The sequence below is a fragment of the Megascapheus bottae genome, chromosome 14 (assembly GCF_031878675.1).
Source record: "Megascapheus bottae isolate mThoBot1 chromosome 14, mThoBot2.hap1, whole genome shotgun sequence".
NCBI lineage: Eukaryota > Metazoa > Chordata > Mammalia > Rodentia > Geomyidae > Megascapheus > Megascapheus bottae.
The window spans coordinates 30,550,457-30,569,948 of record NC_143522.1 but is presented as its reverse complement, the minus strand read 5'-3'; the positions used below and the strand labels follow the sequence as shown (position 1 = coordinate 30,569,948).

Here is a 19,492-nt window from a genome sequence, read left to right as displayed (position 1 = left end):
GTGCACGACTGTGATCTGTGTGCATGGCTGTGATCTGTGTGCACGACTGTGATCTGTGTGTGCAACTGTGATCTGTGTGTGCACCGCTGTGATCTGTGCACGGCTGTGATCTGTGTGTGCACGGCTGTGATCTGTGTGCACGCCTGTGATCTGTGTGTGCACGGCTGTGATCTGTGTGCACCGCTGTGATCTGTGTGTGCACGACTGTGATCTGTGTGTGCACAGCTGTGATCAGGTGTGCACAACTGTGATCTGTGTGTGCACCGCTGTGATCTGTGTGTGCACGGCTGTGATCTGTGTGCACGACTGTGATCAGGTGTGCACGGCTGTGATCTGTGTGCACGGCTGTGATCTGTGTGCACGGCTGTGATCTGTGTGTGCACGGCTGTGATCTGTGTGCATGGCTGTGATCTGTGTGTGCACGGCTGTGATCTGCGTGCACGGCTGTGATCAGGTGTGCACGACTGTGATCTGTGTGCATGACTTTGATCTGTGTGCACGATTGTGATCTGTGTGCAGGACTGTGATGTGTGCACGGCTGTGATCTGTGTGTGCATGGCTGTGATCAGGCATGCACGGCTGTGATCAGGTGTGCATGATTGTGATCTGTGTGCACGACTGTGATCTGTGTGCACGGCTGTGATCAGGTGTGCACGGCTGTGATCTGTGTGCACGACTGTGATCTGTGTGTGCATGGCTGTGATCAGGCATGCATGGCTGTGATCAGGTGTGCACGACTGTGATCTGTGTATGCACGGCTGTGATCTGTGTGCATGGCTGTGATATATTTGTTTGGATTCTGGGCTTTGTCTCATCAGATTGTGCCCAGTGTGTTCTAGGACTCCCCCCCCCACCCCCGGGTTCTCTACCACTCACCTGTGCTTTGGTGCAGCTGTTTGATGTGCTTACAGTCAAGTGATTGTCCCAGTATTATCCAGCTTGTTGCTGCCTCCTCCTCTTCCTCCCTCCCCCCGCCCCCTTCCTCCTTCTCTTTTCCAGTCCTGGAGCTTGAACTCAGGGCCTGGGCACTGCCCTTGAGCTTTCTCAAAACTACAGCTCTGGCACCACTTCTGGCCTTCCCTGTGTATATGATATAAGGGATCGAACCCAAGGCTTCATGCATGTTAGGCAAGCACCCTACCCTTAGGCCACACTCCCAGGCCTCCAGCCTGCCTTCTGTGCTCATGTCAACCTGTCCCTGCAGAAATGCAGGCTGTTACCACACAACCTGTGGTCAGTTGTCTCCCTACTGATCTGCTCTGTTATCCCTGCCCTCTGCTTTCAAGGGTGATTTGAGTGAAGTGGTATGGGGGGGGGGTCACGAACTTTCTGAACCCTGAAGAAAAACTGAACAGAGTAGCAGGGCCAGGGTTGCAGCAGAGCTCAGGGACTCACTGGAGAGAGGCAGTGGTGAGGACTAGCCGAAGCTGGGCGTGGCGTGCAGACCTGTCATTGTCATTCCCGCGTCTGATGCAGGCAGATCATGAATTTATGGCCAGCCAGAGCCACACAGTAAGATCTTGGGGCAGAAGAAAATCAAGAGGGATGGGAACATGGCCTAGTGGTAGAGCGCTCGCTCGCACACACGAAGCCCTTGTGTGCTTCCTGGTTACCACAGAAAGAGCCAGAAGCGGTTTTGTGGCACAAGGATAGTGAGTTCAAACCCCTGGACTCAAGCCCCAGGACTGGCAAATCGGAGGTGAGGGGGGAGGGGGAGGGAAAGGAAGGAAGGAAGGAGCCTGGATCAAGTTCTTCAGTGCCTCAGAACCTCAAGCGTCAGTGGGAAAAAGGAGGATCACAGAGCGTGTGATTTAACCTCCTGAGCATTACCCAGTCTTCAGGGCAACCTCCCCCCTCCCCCATAGCCACGGGAAATTCTTTCGGGCCTTCCCAGCAAGTCCTTTTCTTTCAGAGCTTCAGTTGTCCCCAGGTGAGATGGGAACAAGACAGCTGTGACAGTTGTGGCAGCATCCTAAGCCTCACCTGCCTGCTTCGCTGCCTGCTTTGCTGCGTTCCTCGGGTCACCAGGCAGGAATGACCTTGTGTTCCCTTGTCCCCACTCTCCAGAGCTGGAAGCCCTTCAGGAAGCTCCTCCCTGCTGCCTGCCTCCAGGGTGCCATTTCCTCACCAGCAGGTGGGCCTTTCCCAGGGCCAGCTCTGGTGAGGACGATGGCCATTACCTGTTTGGTGCCCCAGGAACAGGGCGGGGCTGCCATCCACCTCCTCCTGGGCATCTGGAGAAAGGACAGGGAGCATGCGCCGCTTGCCAAGGTTTGAAGGGGACTTCTCTTCTAGGGGAGGAGAGGCAGGTGCTAGGAAGCTCCAGGCTCTCTACCTTCACTTGTGCCCCCGTCCCAGCCTCCTTAGTTAGGATGGCAGGTGGGCGCTCTGGTGGCAGCATGTCACCTCCATGTTTGTACATCCCTTCCCTCCCTCGCTTTTCAATGTCCCCTCCTGCTAAGTGCAGTGCCTTTGCTGCCCTCTGGCCTCCAATCCCTGTCCTCTTCCCAAACCTCCCCCAGGAGCTCACAGTGTCTCACTGAGGCCAGATCCCCCCGTCCACGCCATCACCCTCGGCCTGCTTCCCACTCACTTTGCCACTCAGATTCTCCCGCGTCCACAGCGGTCTCTGCATGGTCTTTGTCAGTGGTCGCGGCTGCTCTGCTCACTCATGGTTCTGAGACTCTTGCTCCTGGCTTCCGGGAAGCCACAGGGTGCTGGTTTCCCCCACACTTCTTGGGCCACAGACCCAGTACCCAAACGCCCTTGCACTGATGCTCCATCCTGTTCTCCGCTCACAAAGATGAGTTTACCTTTTTCTGATAGGACACTCCCACACCCCCAAATTCACTGGCTATGGCACCAAAATCAAAACACCTTCTCCTTGCTCACCCTCTTATGAACTCCTATCAGGAAAGCAACTCTTTAATAACAGCTGGAATCTGCCTCACTCACTTTCTGTGTTTCTTTCCTTTCCCAGTTGTTTCCCGTCTGAGAGTGGCCTTGTGCCTAGTGGTCATTCTCACCCGTGATCTTGCTCTTAGCTTGTCTCATCTCTAATGTTCAGTGGCTCACGCCTCTACTCCTCACTACTCAGGAGGCTGAGGTCTGAGGATGGAGGTTGAAGGCCAGTTCAAGCTGGCAAAACAAATACAGATATGTCTGTATCTCTAGTTAACCAGGACAAAGTCAGACTGGCTCAAGTGGTACAGGACCTAGCCATGAGGTGTTTTTTTTTTTTTTTTTTTTTTGTAAAGTACAAAGCTTAGAGTTCAAGCCCCAGTATCTGCACACAAAAATAAGTAAACATGTGATCTTGGCCCTGCCCTTTCTCACTCCCTGGCCCATATGTGCCCATGTCTGTACATTCCACTGCTTGCACTGGCAGGGGTCTGGGGTGAAGGGGTGGCTCTGCCAGTCCTGAGCGGGGATTATGGGCTTCACTCAAGTCCAGGGCGCCGGTACCCCAGTGGGTATGGCTAACCCTCTTCTACAAGTGGGCATCAGCTCTGGGCACAGGAGGGTGGGGTGAGCCCAGGGGAGTTGTTTGGGTGGTACTGAGGTTTGGGCTCTGGCCCTGGACCTGCTAGGCCAGCCCTGCCCCACTCGGTTTTCTAGTTATATTCTGGACAGTGCCCTATGGCTTTTCCTGTGGCTTTCTTCACCCCGTCCTCTTCGCTGAGGTCTCCCACATAGCTAGGACTACAGGCTTGAACTACCATGTCTGGCAGCTTGTTTGTTGAGAGGGAGTTGAATTTGTGACCCTCCTGCCTTTGTGTTCCAGGTACTGGAATGAAGTTGTTTCCAGCTGCCCTGGCTTCCTAATGGCTCTTGTCATTGCAGGCCCGCTGTTTATATTTTTTTCTCACCAAATATGTTCAGAAGTAGACAGAAGAATGGACAGGATCAGCTTGCATGCACGCACGCACGCACACGTCACACACACACACAATTGGTCTACACAGGTGGTAGTCAATGGTAACACACAACTCAGTAAAACCTCATGCAATATGTAGTAAGGAACTTTTGCTTTTTTGGGTCAGTTGTGGGCCTTTAACTCAGGCCTAGGCACTACCTCTGAGCTCTTGTGCTCAAGGCTACTGCTCTACCACTTGAACCACTTTCTGTTTTCTGGTGGTAAATTAAGGTAAGAGTCTTACAGACTTTCCTGCCCCAGCCGGCTCTGAAGTGTGACCCTCAGATCTCAGCTTCTTCAGTAGCTAAGATTATAGGGGTGAGCCACTGCATCCAGCTGGGATTTTCCTTTCTTTAAAACAAAGAGATCTGAGGGCCGGGAGTTTGGCCTAGTGGTTAAAGTGCTTGCCTAGCATGCATGAAGACCTGGGTTCAATTCCTTGGTACCACATACATAGGAAAAAGCTGGAAGTGGTGCTGAGCTCAAGTGGTAGAGCTCCAGCCTTGAGAAAGTCCAAGGACCGTGCTTGGGCCTTGAGTTCAAGCCCCACGAATGGCAATAAAATAAAATAAAGTAAAACAAAGGGATCTGAAATGGACCAGGGGATTTTAGAATTCTGGATTTCATAGTTCAGGAGGCAGATCAGGATTAATAATTAATAATGAAGCTAGTTATAGTGGCACACACTTATCATCTCAGTGACTTGGGGGCAAAACTAAGTCAAGCCCCTCATCTCAATCAAGCTGAGAATGGTGGTATGTAGCTGTCATTCCGGCTACATGGACGCTTAAACAGGAGAATCACAATTGAGGCGGAGCATCAAAGCAGAACTACAAGCTTGGCTCAAGTGCTAGAGTACCTACCTAGCAATCACTAGGCCTTGAATTCAAGCACAAAAGATTTTTTTTAAAGTGAGCATGGTATTACTAATTTTTTTCAAGAATGGAATTATAAACAAAAGTTTATGTTTGCCATTTCCTAAGGGTTTAATACCCAAAGTTGAGGAAAAGCAGGTCAGAATAAGAATATGTTCAAGAATTGAATTATCGGAGGAATGTGTGTGTGTGTGTGTGTGTGTGTGTGCGCATGTATGTTGTCCCTGACACTTGAACTTGTTCACAGCTGATGTCCTACCACTTGAGCCACTACTCCACTTCCATTAATTAGAGAAAAGCCTTGTGAACTTTCTTGCCTGGGCTGGCTTTAATCTGTGATCTCAGCCTCCTGAGTAGCTAGGATTCACAGGCATGAGTCCCTGGCATCTCCGTCCTTGGCTATTCTCAGGCATTGAGTGGGAGGAAGGGAGGACAGAATGGTGACACTGACCAAGGCACACTATACATGTAAATTCACAGGTTGAGTTGAAGCCATTCGTAAGGCAGGACACCAGTGTCCCCCCCCCCCCCGCCGGGGCAGCAGGCCCCCTTCCTCAGGCTCTGCTCCTTATGCCCAGCAGTTACTCAGGCTCATCCCACTGCTCCTTCCTCAGGCTTGCTGGAAGCCCACAAGCCCCTTCTTGCTGTTTGCCTGTCTTGTTGCAGCCACAAGGCTCCTTACCCTGCTCTTGTCACTGTCTTGCTCTGAATTCATGCACCTCATGGCTGCTCAGTGTCCAGTTAACTTTGGCCAGAAAGACTAGCCTTTGTCCCCCGCTCTGCAAGGGAATGTTCTGGCTAGTAAGATTGCTTTGTTTACCTGGGGGCCTTGGCCCATGTCGGATACTCTATACTAACATGTGGCTTGGGCCACATGGCATTGTCTCTACTGCTGGAAAGGCCGGACGCTAAGATCTACATCATGATTAACCCCCAACAAAACACTCTGTGCCCAAAGGCTGGTGAGCTCCCCTGGCGGGCACTTTTCCAAGCATGATGCACCGTTGCCAGGCAACGCCAGCCTCCTGGGCTGGCTGTGGGCAGAGGATGAGTGGCAACTCCAAGCTTGAGGCCTGTTTCCTGTCCTGTGTTCTCTGTTGATTTTTTTTTTTTTTTATGGGTCATGGGGCTTGAACAAAGCCTGGGTGCTGTCCCTGAGCTCGTCAGCTCAAGGTTACCATTCTACCCTGGGACCTGGGCATTCATTGTCCCTGAGCATTTCAGCTCAAGACTACAGCCTTAGCCTTGAGGCAAGCCCCACTTCCCATTTTCTAGAGGTTAACTGAAGATAAGAGTCTCAGGTCCTTTTGTGCCTGGGCAAGCTCTGAATCTTGATCCTCAGATCTCAGCCTCCTGAATAGTTGGGATTACAGGCATGAGCCACTGTGCCCCACCTCTGCCTGTTGATTTAATCAGTGATGAGGCTCAAGATTGGCACCTTATACCTATGATGAAAGCATTCTGCCACCCAATACACTTCCAGCTCCCCCTCCCCTCTTTTGTCTGTCTTGGGGCTGGCGCTATCCCTGGGCTCTTCAGCTCCAGGACACTCCCCTACCCCTTGAGCCACAGTGCCACTTCTGGTTTTCTAGTGGTTAACTGAAGACGAGTCTCATGGTTTTTAGTGCCTGTTAGTGCCCGGGCTGGCGTTGACCCGCAGTCCTCAGATCTGAGGATCTAGCATTACAGGTGTGAGCGGCTGAGCCCAGCTTCCGGCCCCTGGTTTGAGGCAGTCAGGTCGGCCTCAAAGTTGTGGCTTCTTATCTATGCCTCCCGGGTGCTGGTCACGGCAGGGTCACGGCAGGGGCTTCCACACCATGCCTGCTCTTCATTTCCTGTCCTCTCCATCACTGTCTGTACCGCGAGCAAACCAGCTTGCTGAGGCCTTCTAGAACTCCTGAGCCTGGGTACATGGGGATGAGAGCCTTGCAGCCCTTTCAACTGCAGTGGCAGCATGGCGCCTGGCCCAGGACCTGCCATGCCAGGATTTCCATGAGTGTCGCATGCTGCATGGCAGGCATTTTGTTCCTGTCTTCTTGAAATTCAAGAGGAAAACATTCTCTTCTAGGGATATTAGGGAAAAAAAAACCATGGAACATTAAGAATAAGAGGGGTCTAAGTGCATTCAGTAGCATGTTTACACACACACACACACACACACACACCACATACTAATGTGGCCCCAGGGTCAGCCTCATTTCATAGACTACAAGAAGGCTGGGCCTTAGTTCCCCTTCCTGTGTCCAAGGCAGATGGACCACTCTGCCCTGGACTCCGGCAGTGTGCCCACACTGAATGAGCTCCTGGCTAGGACCTGCTTTCACTGAGCTTCTACACACTCCAAGTAAAAGCCTGTGGTCTCGGTACAGGCGGCTCATGCCTGCAATCCTAGCTACTGAGGGGCAGACATCTGGAGGACTGCAATTAAAGCCAACCTAGGCAGAAAAAGTTGTGAGACTCCATCTCTCAATAACCAGTCCAAAGCAGGACTAGAGGCAAGGCTCAGGTGGTAGAGTGCCAGCCATGGAACTGAGTTGAGTGAGGGTGACGTATTGGGTTCAGACCCCAAGAAAAAGTTGTATTCTAATATCCTGATCCCATACCCTCTCACGAGGTTCTGTGGGACTTAAGTGATGCCTCTGTAGACAGTAGAAAGGGGTGAGGGAACTTTCAGTCAGTTTGGGCATCTCTACTTCTAGGACTTGCCTTCTCAAAAAGAAAAAAAAAAAAGCGCGTGAAATCCAAACCAACACCACCCCCCCCACCAAGTTAAATTAAACCCAGAGGACTTGAAACATTTGGCAAAGGAACCCATCCCCGCTCCCCAGTCAAATCTTGGGTAAAACCATCTGCTCACACACTTGTGCTAACTTTGTATTTCTATTAGCAAACATGGAAACTCACGTGGTCCTCAAGGCGCTGAGGTCTGAGGTGTGCAGATCTAGGTCTGTGTGGCGGCAGATGCTGGGGTCTGCAAGGTCCTCAGGTCCCGTCCACTGCCCCCTCCCGCTGCTGCCCCTCCCTTGACAGCGGGGCTGGGGATGGGCTAGGTCTCAGCACCACAGAGGACAGAGATATGGGGTCTCCACGGTGACCTCTGGGGATGTGTCTGCCCGCAATGGGGTGCCCAGGAGTAGGGCTTGCTGCAGAAGTCAAACCTGCACCCACTCAGGCTCGTGTGACCGTGGGAGGCTGACTCCACTTCCCCGTGTCTGTTTCCTCCTGCGGGAGCGAGGCTGAGGAATCGCCAGGCCACCGTCACCACCACCACTGACCAGGCCACACCGTGTCTCAGGACAGAGGCACAGACCTGGGGCGCCGCCCTCTGTGTGCCAAGGGTGCTGCACTGTTGGGTCCCTTCAAGAACCTTTGTGTGGGAGCTGCAGGTGTGACTCAGGTGGCCGAACACTGGCCAAAGAGCACAGGCATCAGACACCAAGCTCAAGTCCTGGTCCCCAAAACAGAGAAAGACAAGACTGCAAGTCTGCACCTGCAGAGGCACCCAGGTTCCCACTGGCAGAGAAGGCAGCGGAGACCAGGTGACAGGCCTGGGCCCTGCCCCACACCAAGCAACAGTGAGGATTCCCCCAGGGATTCCAAGAAATGCAACTTGATTCCAGAGAAAACTGTGCCAGAGAGGATAAAGGCTTCCTTGCCAGGGAGGGCAGCTGAGCAGAGCCCTATTTTCCCATGTAAGCACTTAATTTCTCTTTTGTGAATTTGGAAAAACATCAGAAAAGTTTTGTTTTTTTTTTGGTCAGTTGTTGGGCTTGAACTCTGGGCCTGGGCGCTGTCCCTGAGCTCGTCAGCTCAAGGCTGAGCTGAAGAGCTACCATTTGAGCCACAGCACCACTTCTGGTTTTCTGGTGGTTAATTGGAGATAAGAGTTTCATGGACTTTAGTGCCCGGGCTGGCTTTGAACCTTGATCCTCAGATCTCAGCCTGCTGAGTGGTCAGGATTACAGGTGTGAGCCACTGTGCCTGGATTCAGTTCAATTTCTTGAAGTTGTACTCTGATTCACATCTGCTTCTTCAAAAGCCGAGATGCTATGTATAAAATGTTGCTTCTGCTCTTTCTATTTTGAGTACAGGATCAGCTCTGAGTACCAGAAGGGACCAATAGGGGCTCAGGGTGGGTGACAAGGGACACCTCTGTCCTGTCCTCCAGCCAGAGCCCCAAGCGGCTAACCTCAGACCTCACAGTAACCTGATAATATCAGAACCGGCCTTCCCAATGCTGTGGCTAAATTTAGTTTCAGGATGAGCAATAAAATTCACATGTTCTTTATTTAGTTCATATAATACACCATTTTAAGAGTTCTTTAAAATTAGGTAAAAGAGCATATTAAGTGGCAGGTGTATGAAGTTTCTCTTCATAAACAATGTCAAAACAAAAAGTTCTGAATTACAAAATGTTAAAAAATATGTAGGTACTTAACATTTCACCAAAGCATAAAGTTACAGATATTTCCTAAAGAAAAAAAATAATTGTGCCACTTACCTATTTTTGCTGTTTCTATGAACTTTTTTTTATTCTGTACATAGGACATTTTTGTACAAAATATGGAGTCTACATTTTTATTACTTATTACCATAAAACAAAGATACATTGTATGTACAATATTAAAAGGAAGCCATCCTAAAGCCACACTAAAAAGACACTGGGAACTGTGACATTTCTGATGCAGATACATTTCTGGGAAGTGACGATGCCAAACGCAGAACTTTATGAAGAAAAACAGTCACCAGTTTATTTTCAACGCAGTACTTTTGAAATCTGTTTGGTACAGAGCGAACAGTGTCTTGATGGGATACTACATAAGCTGAACCATTAGCACAGGGAATCTGAGTACTAACTAGGAAACTTTAATAGGCCAAAATATTTAGTAATACTCTTGTCCAAGAAAATTAGTTTCTCTCAAAACTGCTTTTCTTCCCCTTATTGGTGAATGTTTATCTTCAATAAAGAGCAGAAATAAAACCTAGACCAAAAGATGTTTTTATATGTTGAGTTTTACACAATCACCCAGACACTGATATCTTGCTTCTCCCCGAGGGTCAAGGGGAGTCTTTGTAGAACCTCTCGGGACATACTCAGCACCCCGCGTCGGGGGCCTCTGAGAATCTACCAGCTAAAGACGGAAGTTCAAACAATGGTATATCAAAATACATAAGACGCTGCTTTATACAATAAAAGCACCCTTTTTCCCTCAAAAGGAGAAGGCATCTCAACTTGTTTTTAAATGATAGATTTCATAATGGTAAAATGGATAGATACTTGTCAAGTTTCTCAGGAAGTGTTCTTACCAGGCCCTGCCCACGGTCAGTCCTGCAGCCTTTCCACGCAGGGCAGAGCTGGCGCTGGACTCAGCACACGCAGCACACGCAGCCCTCCCAGCTCTCCCGCACATGCTGTTCCTCCCGGACCCAAGAAAGAAACATCGTCAGCGGACCGAAAGGAAAGCGGGCAGCAGGCACTGTGGCCACCCAATGGGCAATGTTGGATTTCACCATCTTTTCATGGATACCCGAGACCACGATTAAAAAACAGATCCTAAAAGAAGCCACGTTTTATCTCTTATGCATCAAGACATTTAACATTAACTTTTATATATATGTGTATATATATATGTATATATGTATATGCCAGAGACAAAAGAAACTAAGTCACTGTTCAGAACAGCAGTGCACATCTCAAGTAGCTTTCAAGCAGGATAATTAAGTCAAAATACTGGCCACCCTGAGAGAAATAAAGAATAGACAAAGCACTAAGTTTAAAGGAATTCTCCTCGTGCTATTCCATCTAAAACAAAAGCTAATCCATGCAGAAGTCTGGGAAATATATAGCAGCATTATGAAGACAGTGAAAACTCAAGACACTGCACTTTCCTTTCTCAGCTGGTCCATGTGCTCCTTCCCTCCGGAGCACGGACCATCCTGCCACTTCCTCCAGCCACCTGGCTACCTTTCCTGAAGAAGGGGCAGGTGAGCTGGGCTCGGGGTGGGGCCTGGCCGGCCCGCAGTTATCCCAAAGGCAGAGGCAGCAGCTGGCCTTAGGCCAGGCAGCCTGACTCCTTCCAACTTCTGACCAGGGTCCAGGTTCTTAGACACTGTAACTGTATCACTTCAAGAGTCTTGCGGAAGGGTAACGATGTGTAACTAGATGAAAAAAAAAAACTGATTCTGTAAATAAAAATATGAGCACATAATTTAAAAATTCCAATTCCAGTCAAGGTCGACAGAGAAAGCTCTTTTTTTAAATGACTTCCTCCCAGAACCCTGGTGCTGTGGCACAGACTGGGAACTATGGCTTTCGGTAGACGAGAGAAGCAGGGCGTGGCGTGCGTGCTGGGAGCGGGGTGAAGGGACGCCTGGGCAGGCCCGGCCAGCGCCCGGGATTGTCACGACTCTCTCCCAGGAGGCTCGAGAGCCATTTCTGCGAGATCACACAAACAAAAACGACCGGCCTAACCGTCGCGTGTGTGGGAAGGATTTCAAGGCCGTGAAGTCTGCAAAGGTAGATGACACTTTGGAGAGTGTCCCTTGGATATTACCACAGAACCGCCTACTTGAGAGGGGCACCAGTGCTGTTGGGGTAGAACGTGGACGTGAGGACCAGGTGCTTTCCTACAGCTCTGATCTTGTGACAGTCTTACTTAGGGTGGTGCTGTCACTCGCTCCTACCTCCCAGCCTGGCCCGTGGGGTCTGAGAACCACCATTGTTTGAACTCCTCGTCTCGAGCTGAGGCAGACGCACGCAATCGCCTACAGAACGGGGTAGAAGCTCTGACCGAGTGGAGCTGACGGGGATGGCACGGACAGTATGTATTTCTACAGAATCCAAAGGAGACGGGCATGCCTGGCCTGACGCTGTGCCCCGGGCTAGCGCCCGTCCTGGGAGAGCAGCTCGTCGGCCCTGCAGTGAGCTTCCGAGGCCTTCCTGGTGAGAGGGTCCTGGGGCAGCTCAGACTTGCGGCGCGCAAGAGGACGGTCCTTCTTCGGATCTTTCTGTGCCTGGAATTAGAAATGCAGTGGAGTTGGCGACGCTCCAGGCTATCTGAGCTCAGAGGAGGGAGAGGATTACGAGCTCATGTGTGTGCGCCATGGGAAAGCCGAGGCCCCACGGGCCACGGGAGCCTGCCGTGCCATCCCCAAAAAGCCATCCGAGAACTGTGTGGTGTGGGCAGAATTCAAGTGTTAGGGCCTCCCTCTTTCACAAAACAGCCATCACCAATGTTATTTTACAATTCTGTCCATTCCACAATATTTACATAGAAATGTCTTCTTGAGGTAAAGAGAATGAATCTAAAAACCACATTCAAACTACATTTCAAACCAGTAAGAAATCCTGCCAAACAAAAACTTCTATTTAAATAAAAAACCATTATTTAAAAATAAGTACAATCAGGCCACATGTGTGGAAACCGCACTTGTAAAGTCAGTGATTTACATAATTATTAAGGAATAAGACTCCTTTGTCCATTCCATTGTCTTTCTGAAATTTAAGACTGTTAAAAAGTTAGGTGAATTCCATTTTTGAAAGTAGATTTAGAAAAGTGTAATCTGAAAAGAAAGGAGGTTTCTTGGTAGGAAGTTTCCATACACAATACACCCATTTTCAGGAATAAAAGTTTAAAAAAAGGAATTGAGATTTAAAGGAGAGTTGTTACTGCATTAACACTAGTATTCTGTAACAAAACAAGAAGCAATGTATATGTGAAAGACTGCCAGATAGTTAGCAACTTTGTTGGATCAAAGTTGTATAACCAGAATTGCTTTCCTTTCTGCTCAGTTTCTTTGATGGACAGGGCTCTGGTCCCGCCTCCTCCACCCTCACCACCAGTGAGAGATGCTATTTGGAGAACCAGATTCCAGAAATGGCAAATGTCACCAGTTCCCCCATGGGTCTGTTAGCACTGACCACACCTGTAAGAGCGCATGCTCTCTCTCCCTCCCCCCCTACCATCCCTCATCTAGTATCCATCATCCATCCATCTATCTATCTATCTATCTATCTATCTATCTATCTATCTATCTATCCATCCATGTGACTTCTTTCTTTCTTTCTTTCTTTCTTTCTTTCTTTCTTTCTTTCTTTCTTTCTTTCTTTCTTTCTTTCTTCCTCTCTCTCTCTCTCTCTCTCTCTCTCTCTCTCTCTCTCTCTCTCTCTCTCTCTCTCTCTCTCTCTTCTTTCTTTCTTTCTTCCTGAGGGAGCATTTTGTTATGTTGGCCTCAAACTTATGATCCTCGTCATCGTTTTGGTGTTAAGATTACACGTGTGTGATGCCAGGTACAGCACGTAAGCATGCTGTAGCTTACAAAGCAGGTTTGCCTTTAACCCGTCAGATACTCAAGAGGTGAAATCCTACCCTGAATTTTATGTTCATAGTACATTGGTCTATAGGACAAACAAATCCAAACTAAACAAAGCAAGTTTTTATATAAACAAAATATATTATTACCCGTGAAATGAGCACTTCAAAAAGAAGAAACGTTTTAATAGAGACAAAATAGTTAAGCACTTCGAGCTAGAAGCCACACAGGCAAAGGAGAGAACTGGTGGGCCATGGGACTTGCCTGCTCTTAGGCAGGTGAGAGATGAGTCTGGGCCTCGGGTTCAGGCATTTCAAGTCAGTAGGTGAAACAGAGAGAGAGGGGACTAAGGAGGAACCACAAAGGGACAAGGAACACAGGAGGTGGGAGAAACAAGACACCACACAGACAGTCAGGGACATGCCTGTAACATGCAGGCACAGGTGGACTGACCAGAAAGGACCAGAAAGTGCTAGCCAGAGACAGCTCTGCAAGAGACTCACAGAGGAGCAGCCCGTGGCAGGAGCACTCGTCTCCCCAAAGGCAGTCAGGTCAGGGGTAAGAACACACGTCTGTGTACATCTTCTTCCTTTTAGAAAGGCATAACTTCAAACTTCACAAATTTATTAAAAAACCAAACCACACACACTTGTGTTACCTTGACTACACCACCCCGAGTTGGAATGACACGGTGACATGCAAAGAAAGGAAAATACTTCATGGACACAGCATTCTTTTCTTTGGTCAACCTTCTTCATAGACAAGGAGCCTTAAGCACAGTGTACGTATTTCGTAACGGACAGCTGGCTGCCTACCTTCCGTCTCTATACCTTCCTCACTTGCGGGGTTGACATTGCTTTTCTCGCGACCAACTGTTAAAAATGAGAATTGTAAATATTTTAAACATCTCTCATCTCAGTGCAGCTCACATGAAACTTACTAGTTTTCTTTGGATATTCTCTATAGGGTGACACAAGTTTCTCAAAGGAATCTAACGATAATAGCTGGGATTAGAGGCGGAGCCACTGGTGACTGGATTCTCTTCCCAAATATTAAACCTACGCGTTCATACTTCATAAATACCCTCATCTACGTAAGCTGAGATCCAACTGAATGTGAATGCAGTAGTGCTGGCACTGGGTGGCGTTGCTCGCCTTCCAACTCTGCTCTCTTAGTGTCGTTTTGGCTATTGCACGTCCTTCACATTCCCACAGGAATTTCATTTCATTTCACTTTTCAGCAGGGTCTTGCCACGTAGCTCACGCTGTCCTCTGACCTGAGATGCACCTGCCTCTGCTCCATGGGAGTTCTAGTGGACTCAGCTTGTTACCTGAAGTGGCTCTACTGAGGGGCTCGTCTGGGGAAAGGATCCCTATGGCATCCCCCAGCAGCAGGGTCCCGAGGATCTAGAGCAGAGGACGCAGCACGCAGGCCACAGGAGTCCTCTCAGAGACTGCCGTCCACTCCTTCAACATAGGCCAGCTCCTTTCACAGGGGTCCTAAGGAATGGACATGGCCTATGGGAAGGGTGGAGGATAGGCAACCCACTGGGAAGGGTCCAGGCAGCATTGGCACTGGGTGTCCTACAACATTAGAGTCCACTGAAAGCAGTGTCACTCAAGATGAGAACGTTATTTGGGCTTTTTATTTATTTATTTGTTTTTTAAGGCCTTACTGTGTAACAGTCCAGGCTGGCCTAGAATTCACAATCTTAATACCTCGGTCTTTAGAAAGCTGTGATTACAGGCCTGCACCACCACAGTTTGGCTTGTGTTCCTATCAAGTTCTTCCTTTCTTCTTTCTTTCTTTCTTTCTTTCTTTCTCTCCTCTCTCCCTCCCCCTCTTGGGGATAGAACTAAGGGGCCTTTGCTTTTTGTTTTATTTTTATTATTATTATCCTTTTTTTTGGAGGGGGGTCATGGGGCTTGAACTCGGCCTAGGTGCTGTCCCTGAGCTCTTTAGCTTAAGGCTACCACTCTACCCTTGAGCCAAGCCCCACTTCCCATTTTCTAGAGGTTAATTGGAGAGTCTCAGGTCCTTTTGTTCCCCTGCTGGCTTTGAACCTTGATCCTTAGAGCTCAGCCTCCTGAGTAGCTAGGATTACAGGTGTGAGCCACTGCACCCAACCGGCCTTTGCTGCTTTTTAGATAGGGTCTGGCACGTTTTTGTTGGTCGTGGGGCTTGAGTTCTTCCCTGAGCTCTTCAGTTCAAGGCTAGTGCTCTACCACTTTGAGCCACAGCACTACTTCCAGTTTTCTGGTGGTTAACTGGAGATAAGTCTCATGGACTTTTGTGCCTGGGCTGGCTTGTGATCCTCAGATCTCAGCACCTGAGTAGCTAGGATTTCAGGTGTGGAGCCATCAGCTCTCAGGCCTCAGTTCATACAAAGGCATTTCAAACCTAAGTAGGAGTACTTCTTTGGAGCCTGTCTGTGTATGTTCCCAGCTCCTTAGGAAGAGGCTCTGTGGAGGGGTGGTGATGCAAGCACTGCTTCCACAATGGAAACCAGACCTCAGGGCATGTACACTGCCTGAGGTGCTGCCACAAAGGCCAGGGCCTAGGCTCCTTCTAGCATACTAGAGCACCTGTTATCAAGAATTAAACCAGGTGTCTCTGGTCAGAGCAGACGTCAGAGAGACAGAAAGGGAAAGGCAGGCAGCAGGATATTACTGCAAAGCTTTTGATTTTGCTTAAGTTAACATGTAGGACTAAGTTAACATAAGGCCTAGAGCTGGGATTACTAACATTAAACAAAGAAACTGAAGACACACACTTAATCATGAAAGACTAGTAATCTGATTATTAAGACCTACTAGAGATCAAACGCTCCCTAAAAGATTACCGAATGGGATCTACCATTTCAGCTGAAGCAGCACTGCTTGGGCTCATTTTACCTGATGAGCCTCGTCGCTCACTGTCTTTCTCAGCATCTGCACATCTTCATACTGAGGCCCATCTGTCTCCATTGCAACCGGAATGCTCATGGTGCTGGCTTGACTATACACTGCGTACTGCAATGCAAAGCGTGGAGGTGCTCTGTTAGGCGCTCAAGTCTGCACTGGGGTTCTCATCCTGGCAGGGTCAGGGCACACTCTCTACCGTCCTCCCGCCCTCCCTTCCTCAAGGAGGCCCGTGTGCTGCAGGCTACAAGCTGGTCCGCAGAACTGGCCTCCTTCTGGCTCCAGGGTCACTTTCACATCCTGAATCTCCAGTGTCTGGTGCACCGTGGGCCTGCACCCGACTTGTAGTCTGACAGTGACCCCATGTGGTCACCAGTATGAGAAATACCCCTGGCTTGACACTGTCACTTCTCACCCTGCCAACCTTACTCTCACGACAATGTCCTCTCTCTGCCTCTCTATCGTGCCAGTCCTAGGGCTTGAACTCAGGGTCTGGGCTCTATCCTTAAGCTTTTTTGCTCTACCTCTTAAGCCACACTTTCACTTCTGGCTTTCTGGTAAGTTAACTGGAGATAGAAATCTCATGAACAGGGCCGGGAGTTTGGCCTAGTGGTTAAAGTGCTTGCCTAGCATGCACGAAGACCCGGGTTCGATTCCTCAGTACCACATATATAGAAAAAAGCCAGAAGTGGTGCTGAGGCTCAAGTGGTAGAGTTCTAGCCTTGAGAAAGTCCAAGGACAGTGCTCAGGCCCTGAGCTCAAGCCCCGGACTGGCAAAAAAGAAAAGAAAAGAAAAGAAATCTCATGAACATTCTTGCCCTGGCTGGCTTTGAACTGTGATCCTCAGATCTCAGCCTCCTGAGTAGCTAGGATTACAGGTGTGAGCCACAAGTACCTAGCTCCTCTATGTCTCTGTGTCATTTCCTTGGCATTTTCCTAGTTGCTCAGATTTTTTAGCCATAGCCTCGGTGTTCCACTTGGCACCAAAATGAACGTAACCTGGATTAATCAGACAGCCCTGGTGAGCCCAGAGCTGTGTTAGGGGGTCCTCCTGTTCCCTCTCTGGATCCTGTCTCCTTCATTCCCCAATGCTCTGCAAAGCTAATAGGTTGGAATTACAGATGGCTCCTTACCAGCCTGCACCCTGGCCCTGCTAACTTCTGGTTTCCATAGCAGAGGGACAAGGGGGCATGGCCTGTTAGTGTTTAGTGTTTAGTCTCTCTATGCCTGCCACGCCTTGGGGCATGAAGGGAAGCTGGACATTGATTCCAGTCACTGTCCGCCTCTGGACCCAGCCTTCTCAGCATACCTATCTGCTGCCACCAGAAGAGCTTTCAACAGCACACTTGCTCTAGCTCCTTCCCAGCTACACACATATGGGGTGGGGATAGTAAAGTCCAATCTCTCTTGCTTCTTCTCCAGCCTTACTCTAACAGAGACCTGTCCTGGTCCCCACAAACAGATACCTCCAGAGCCAGCCTTGCAGTCACCTCACTCTGATTTGCCTTGAACTCAGGTCCAAGCGAGAACATGGACTGCATCAGATTGTTTTCAAGCAGATATTTCAGCCTTTGGCTCCTCCAGGAACCCCAAGGTTTTCCATGAGCAGCAGTGCGGGAACAGGTGCTCAGCGAGGGGAAGTCCAGCAGTGCAGGACACACAGGGAGGGCCCCTACTGGAAGGCAGGCCTGCACAAGGAAGCAGCCCTTCCCCAAGGAGCCCTCCCTCCTGCAGACCCTCAAGTGGGCACCCACGGCCACGCTGTACTCCTCAGAAGCCCTTCATCCACTATTCACCTCTCCCTCTCGAGGCACGGCGTGGGTGCTAAGCGGTTACATGGAGAAACATGCCTAGGTTAGAAATATCCCTTGTTTTAGGGGTTCAAACCACTAAATCATGTGTACCATGGAAAGTCCAACAAAGCTGCCTAGTCACGAAAACAAAATGTCCACAGTGTATGCAGGCAAGACAGTCGTACTTGGTCTGTGAGCAAAGCAAGCTCAGGATGCCGTCTCCACAGATGCCACTCTGGAGGATGGGAATCTACCTTCAGAAAATGATGCTCAGCCAATCAACTCACCACAAGGCAGCTTTGAGACAGAAAACCAGGCTTAAAGAACCCAATCCATTTTGTGACAGAAATAAAAGCATATTCTATCATCTCCAAATGCACCACTGTAATGATGAGCACAGATCACAATTTAGGAAAGACATTCAGAAACACAAAAAGCTTCTTTCCAGGTCTGAGGTATGGACACATGAAGTATTTTCCACTGTCATGGGCAGGGGCTCAAACACAGGACTGTCGCAGAGAAGGGGACAGAGGACGGAGAGAAGGGAGGTCACAGAGATCCAAAGTCAAACCAGGACAGGTATGGGAGTGACACAGAGAGATCACAGAGACAGCTGAAGGGTGGCGCTTGGGCACACGGGCAGAGAGGAAGATCTGCTCGAGAAGGGTCATCCTGCGAGACAGCCATGAAGCCAGGTCCCCGCTATGCTCAGCAAGTGTTAGTCCTGTGTGTTCTCAGCAAGTTATTATCATTACCTTCTTTGGGAAGCACAGACAGCCAGATGCTCCCATTTATACACATTCTGCATGCTCTTCGAGGCTGTTAGCCATTGAGTGGGCATCTGTCTACACCTGAAAACAAAGCTGACCTCTGGGCAATGCTGGACAGGGCCAACCCACTGAAATCTGCCATAGATTTATGGTTTTAGCACCTTTAAAAACAAGCATCAGTACAGACTGATTACTCAGTCTGTGCAAGAACATGGATATGTACTGTTTTGGGGGTGCAAGAGCAGGACTCATTTCAGATCTGATACTTTAGCTCAATGGCTGGCACTCCACCACCTGAGCCACACCTCCAACCCTAAGTACTTTCCATAAATACTGACTTCCTGTTCTGGTGAAATCAAGAATAGACAAATGAGAGCCATTCACACTTCCTATGATTTTCAGTCTGTTAACTGCAGTTTTATCGAAGAGATACAGGTCACGATGTTGTTGCACAGATAAAATTCATACTGTTAACGATATGCTCATTTGTTGTTTTTTTACCATTAAAAACTGACACCTCAATGTAGACAACAACTTTGTACGTACATCTCTCACTAACGGAACCACAGGCTTTGGTAAAACACTTTCTACCCTGGGGAACTGAGAGAAGCTCGGAAATTTTAGTGTGGCAGAGATTCAGACAATGCTTCTCATTAAGAGGTCCTGCGGCCCTCTGGGGACACATTTGTGCTAATCTAGTCACCAGCCCAGTAGATGCAAAATCAAAGGACCATGATGGCCTTGGAGCTAGTCCAGAGCCAACACGGGAGGAGGTCCCGAAGATCCGGCCTCTAGGTGCAGACACCGTGGAGGGAACAGCGGCTCCCGTGGGCCTGGCGGAAGCAGTCACTGCTGACAGGGTAGAACTGTTAGTACTTAGCATAAAGGCTGAGGCCAAGACACAAATGACATCAACTTCATCCAC

The 19,492-nt window shown here is 49.3% G+C and overlaps 1 protein-coding gene across 9 annotated transcripts in view; it reads right to left on the bottom strand.

Annotated features, from left to right (window-relative positions):
* Nucleotides 1-10,619: 10,619 nt before the first annotated feature.
* The window catches only part of Ppp2r5c (protein phosphatase 2 regulatory subunit B'gamma), a 130,735-nt gene continuing 121,862 nt past the window's right edge, over nt 10,620-19,492 (bottom strand). For 5 of the 9 annotated variants that reach the window (XM_090344851.1, XM_090344844.1, XM_090344845.1 and 2 more), the window contains 3 exons: nt 15,999-16,115; nt 13,920-13,976; nt 11,717-11,805 (listed from right to left, as the gene is read on the bottom strand). In XM_090344851.1, coding sequence (XP_090200977.1) covers nt 13,929-13,976; nt 15,999-16,115 — 165 coding nt within the window. In that variant the 3' untranslated portion in view covers nt 11,717-11,805; nt 13,920-13,928. Of the gene's footprint in view, nt 11,806-13,908; nt 13,979-15,993; nt 16,116-19,492 lie in introns of all 9 variants that reach the window. The other 4 variants (XM_090344846.1, XM_090344850.1, XM_090344853.1 and 1 more) reach the window with 3 other exon arrangements.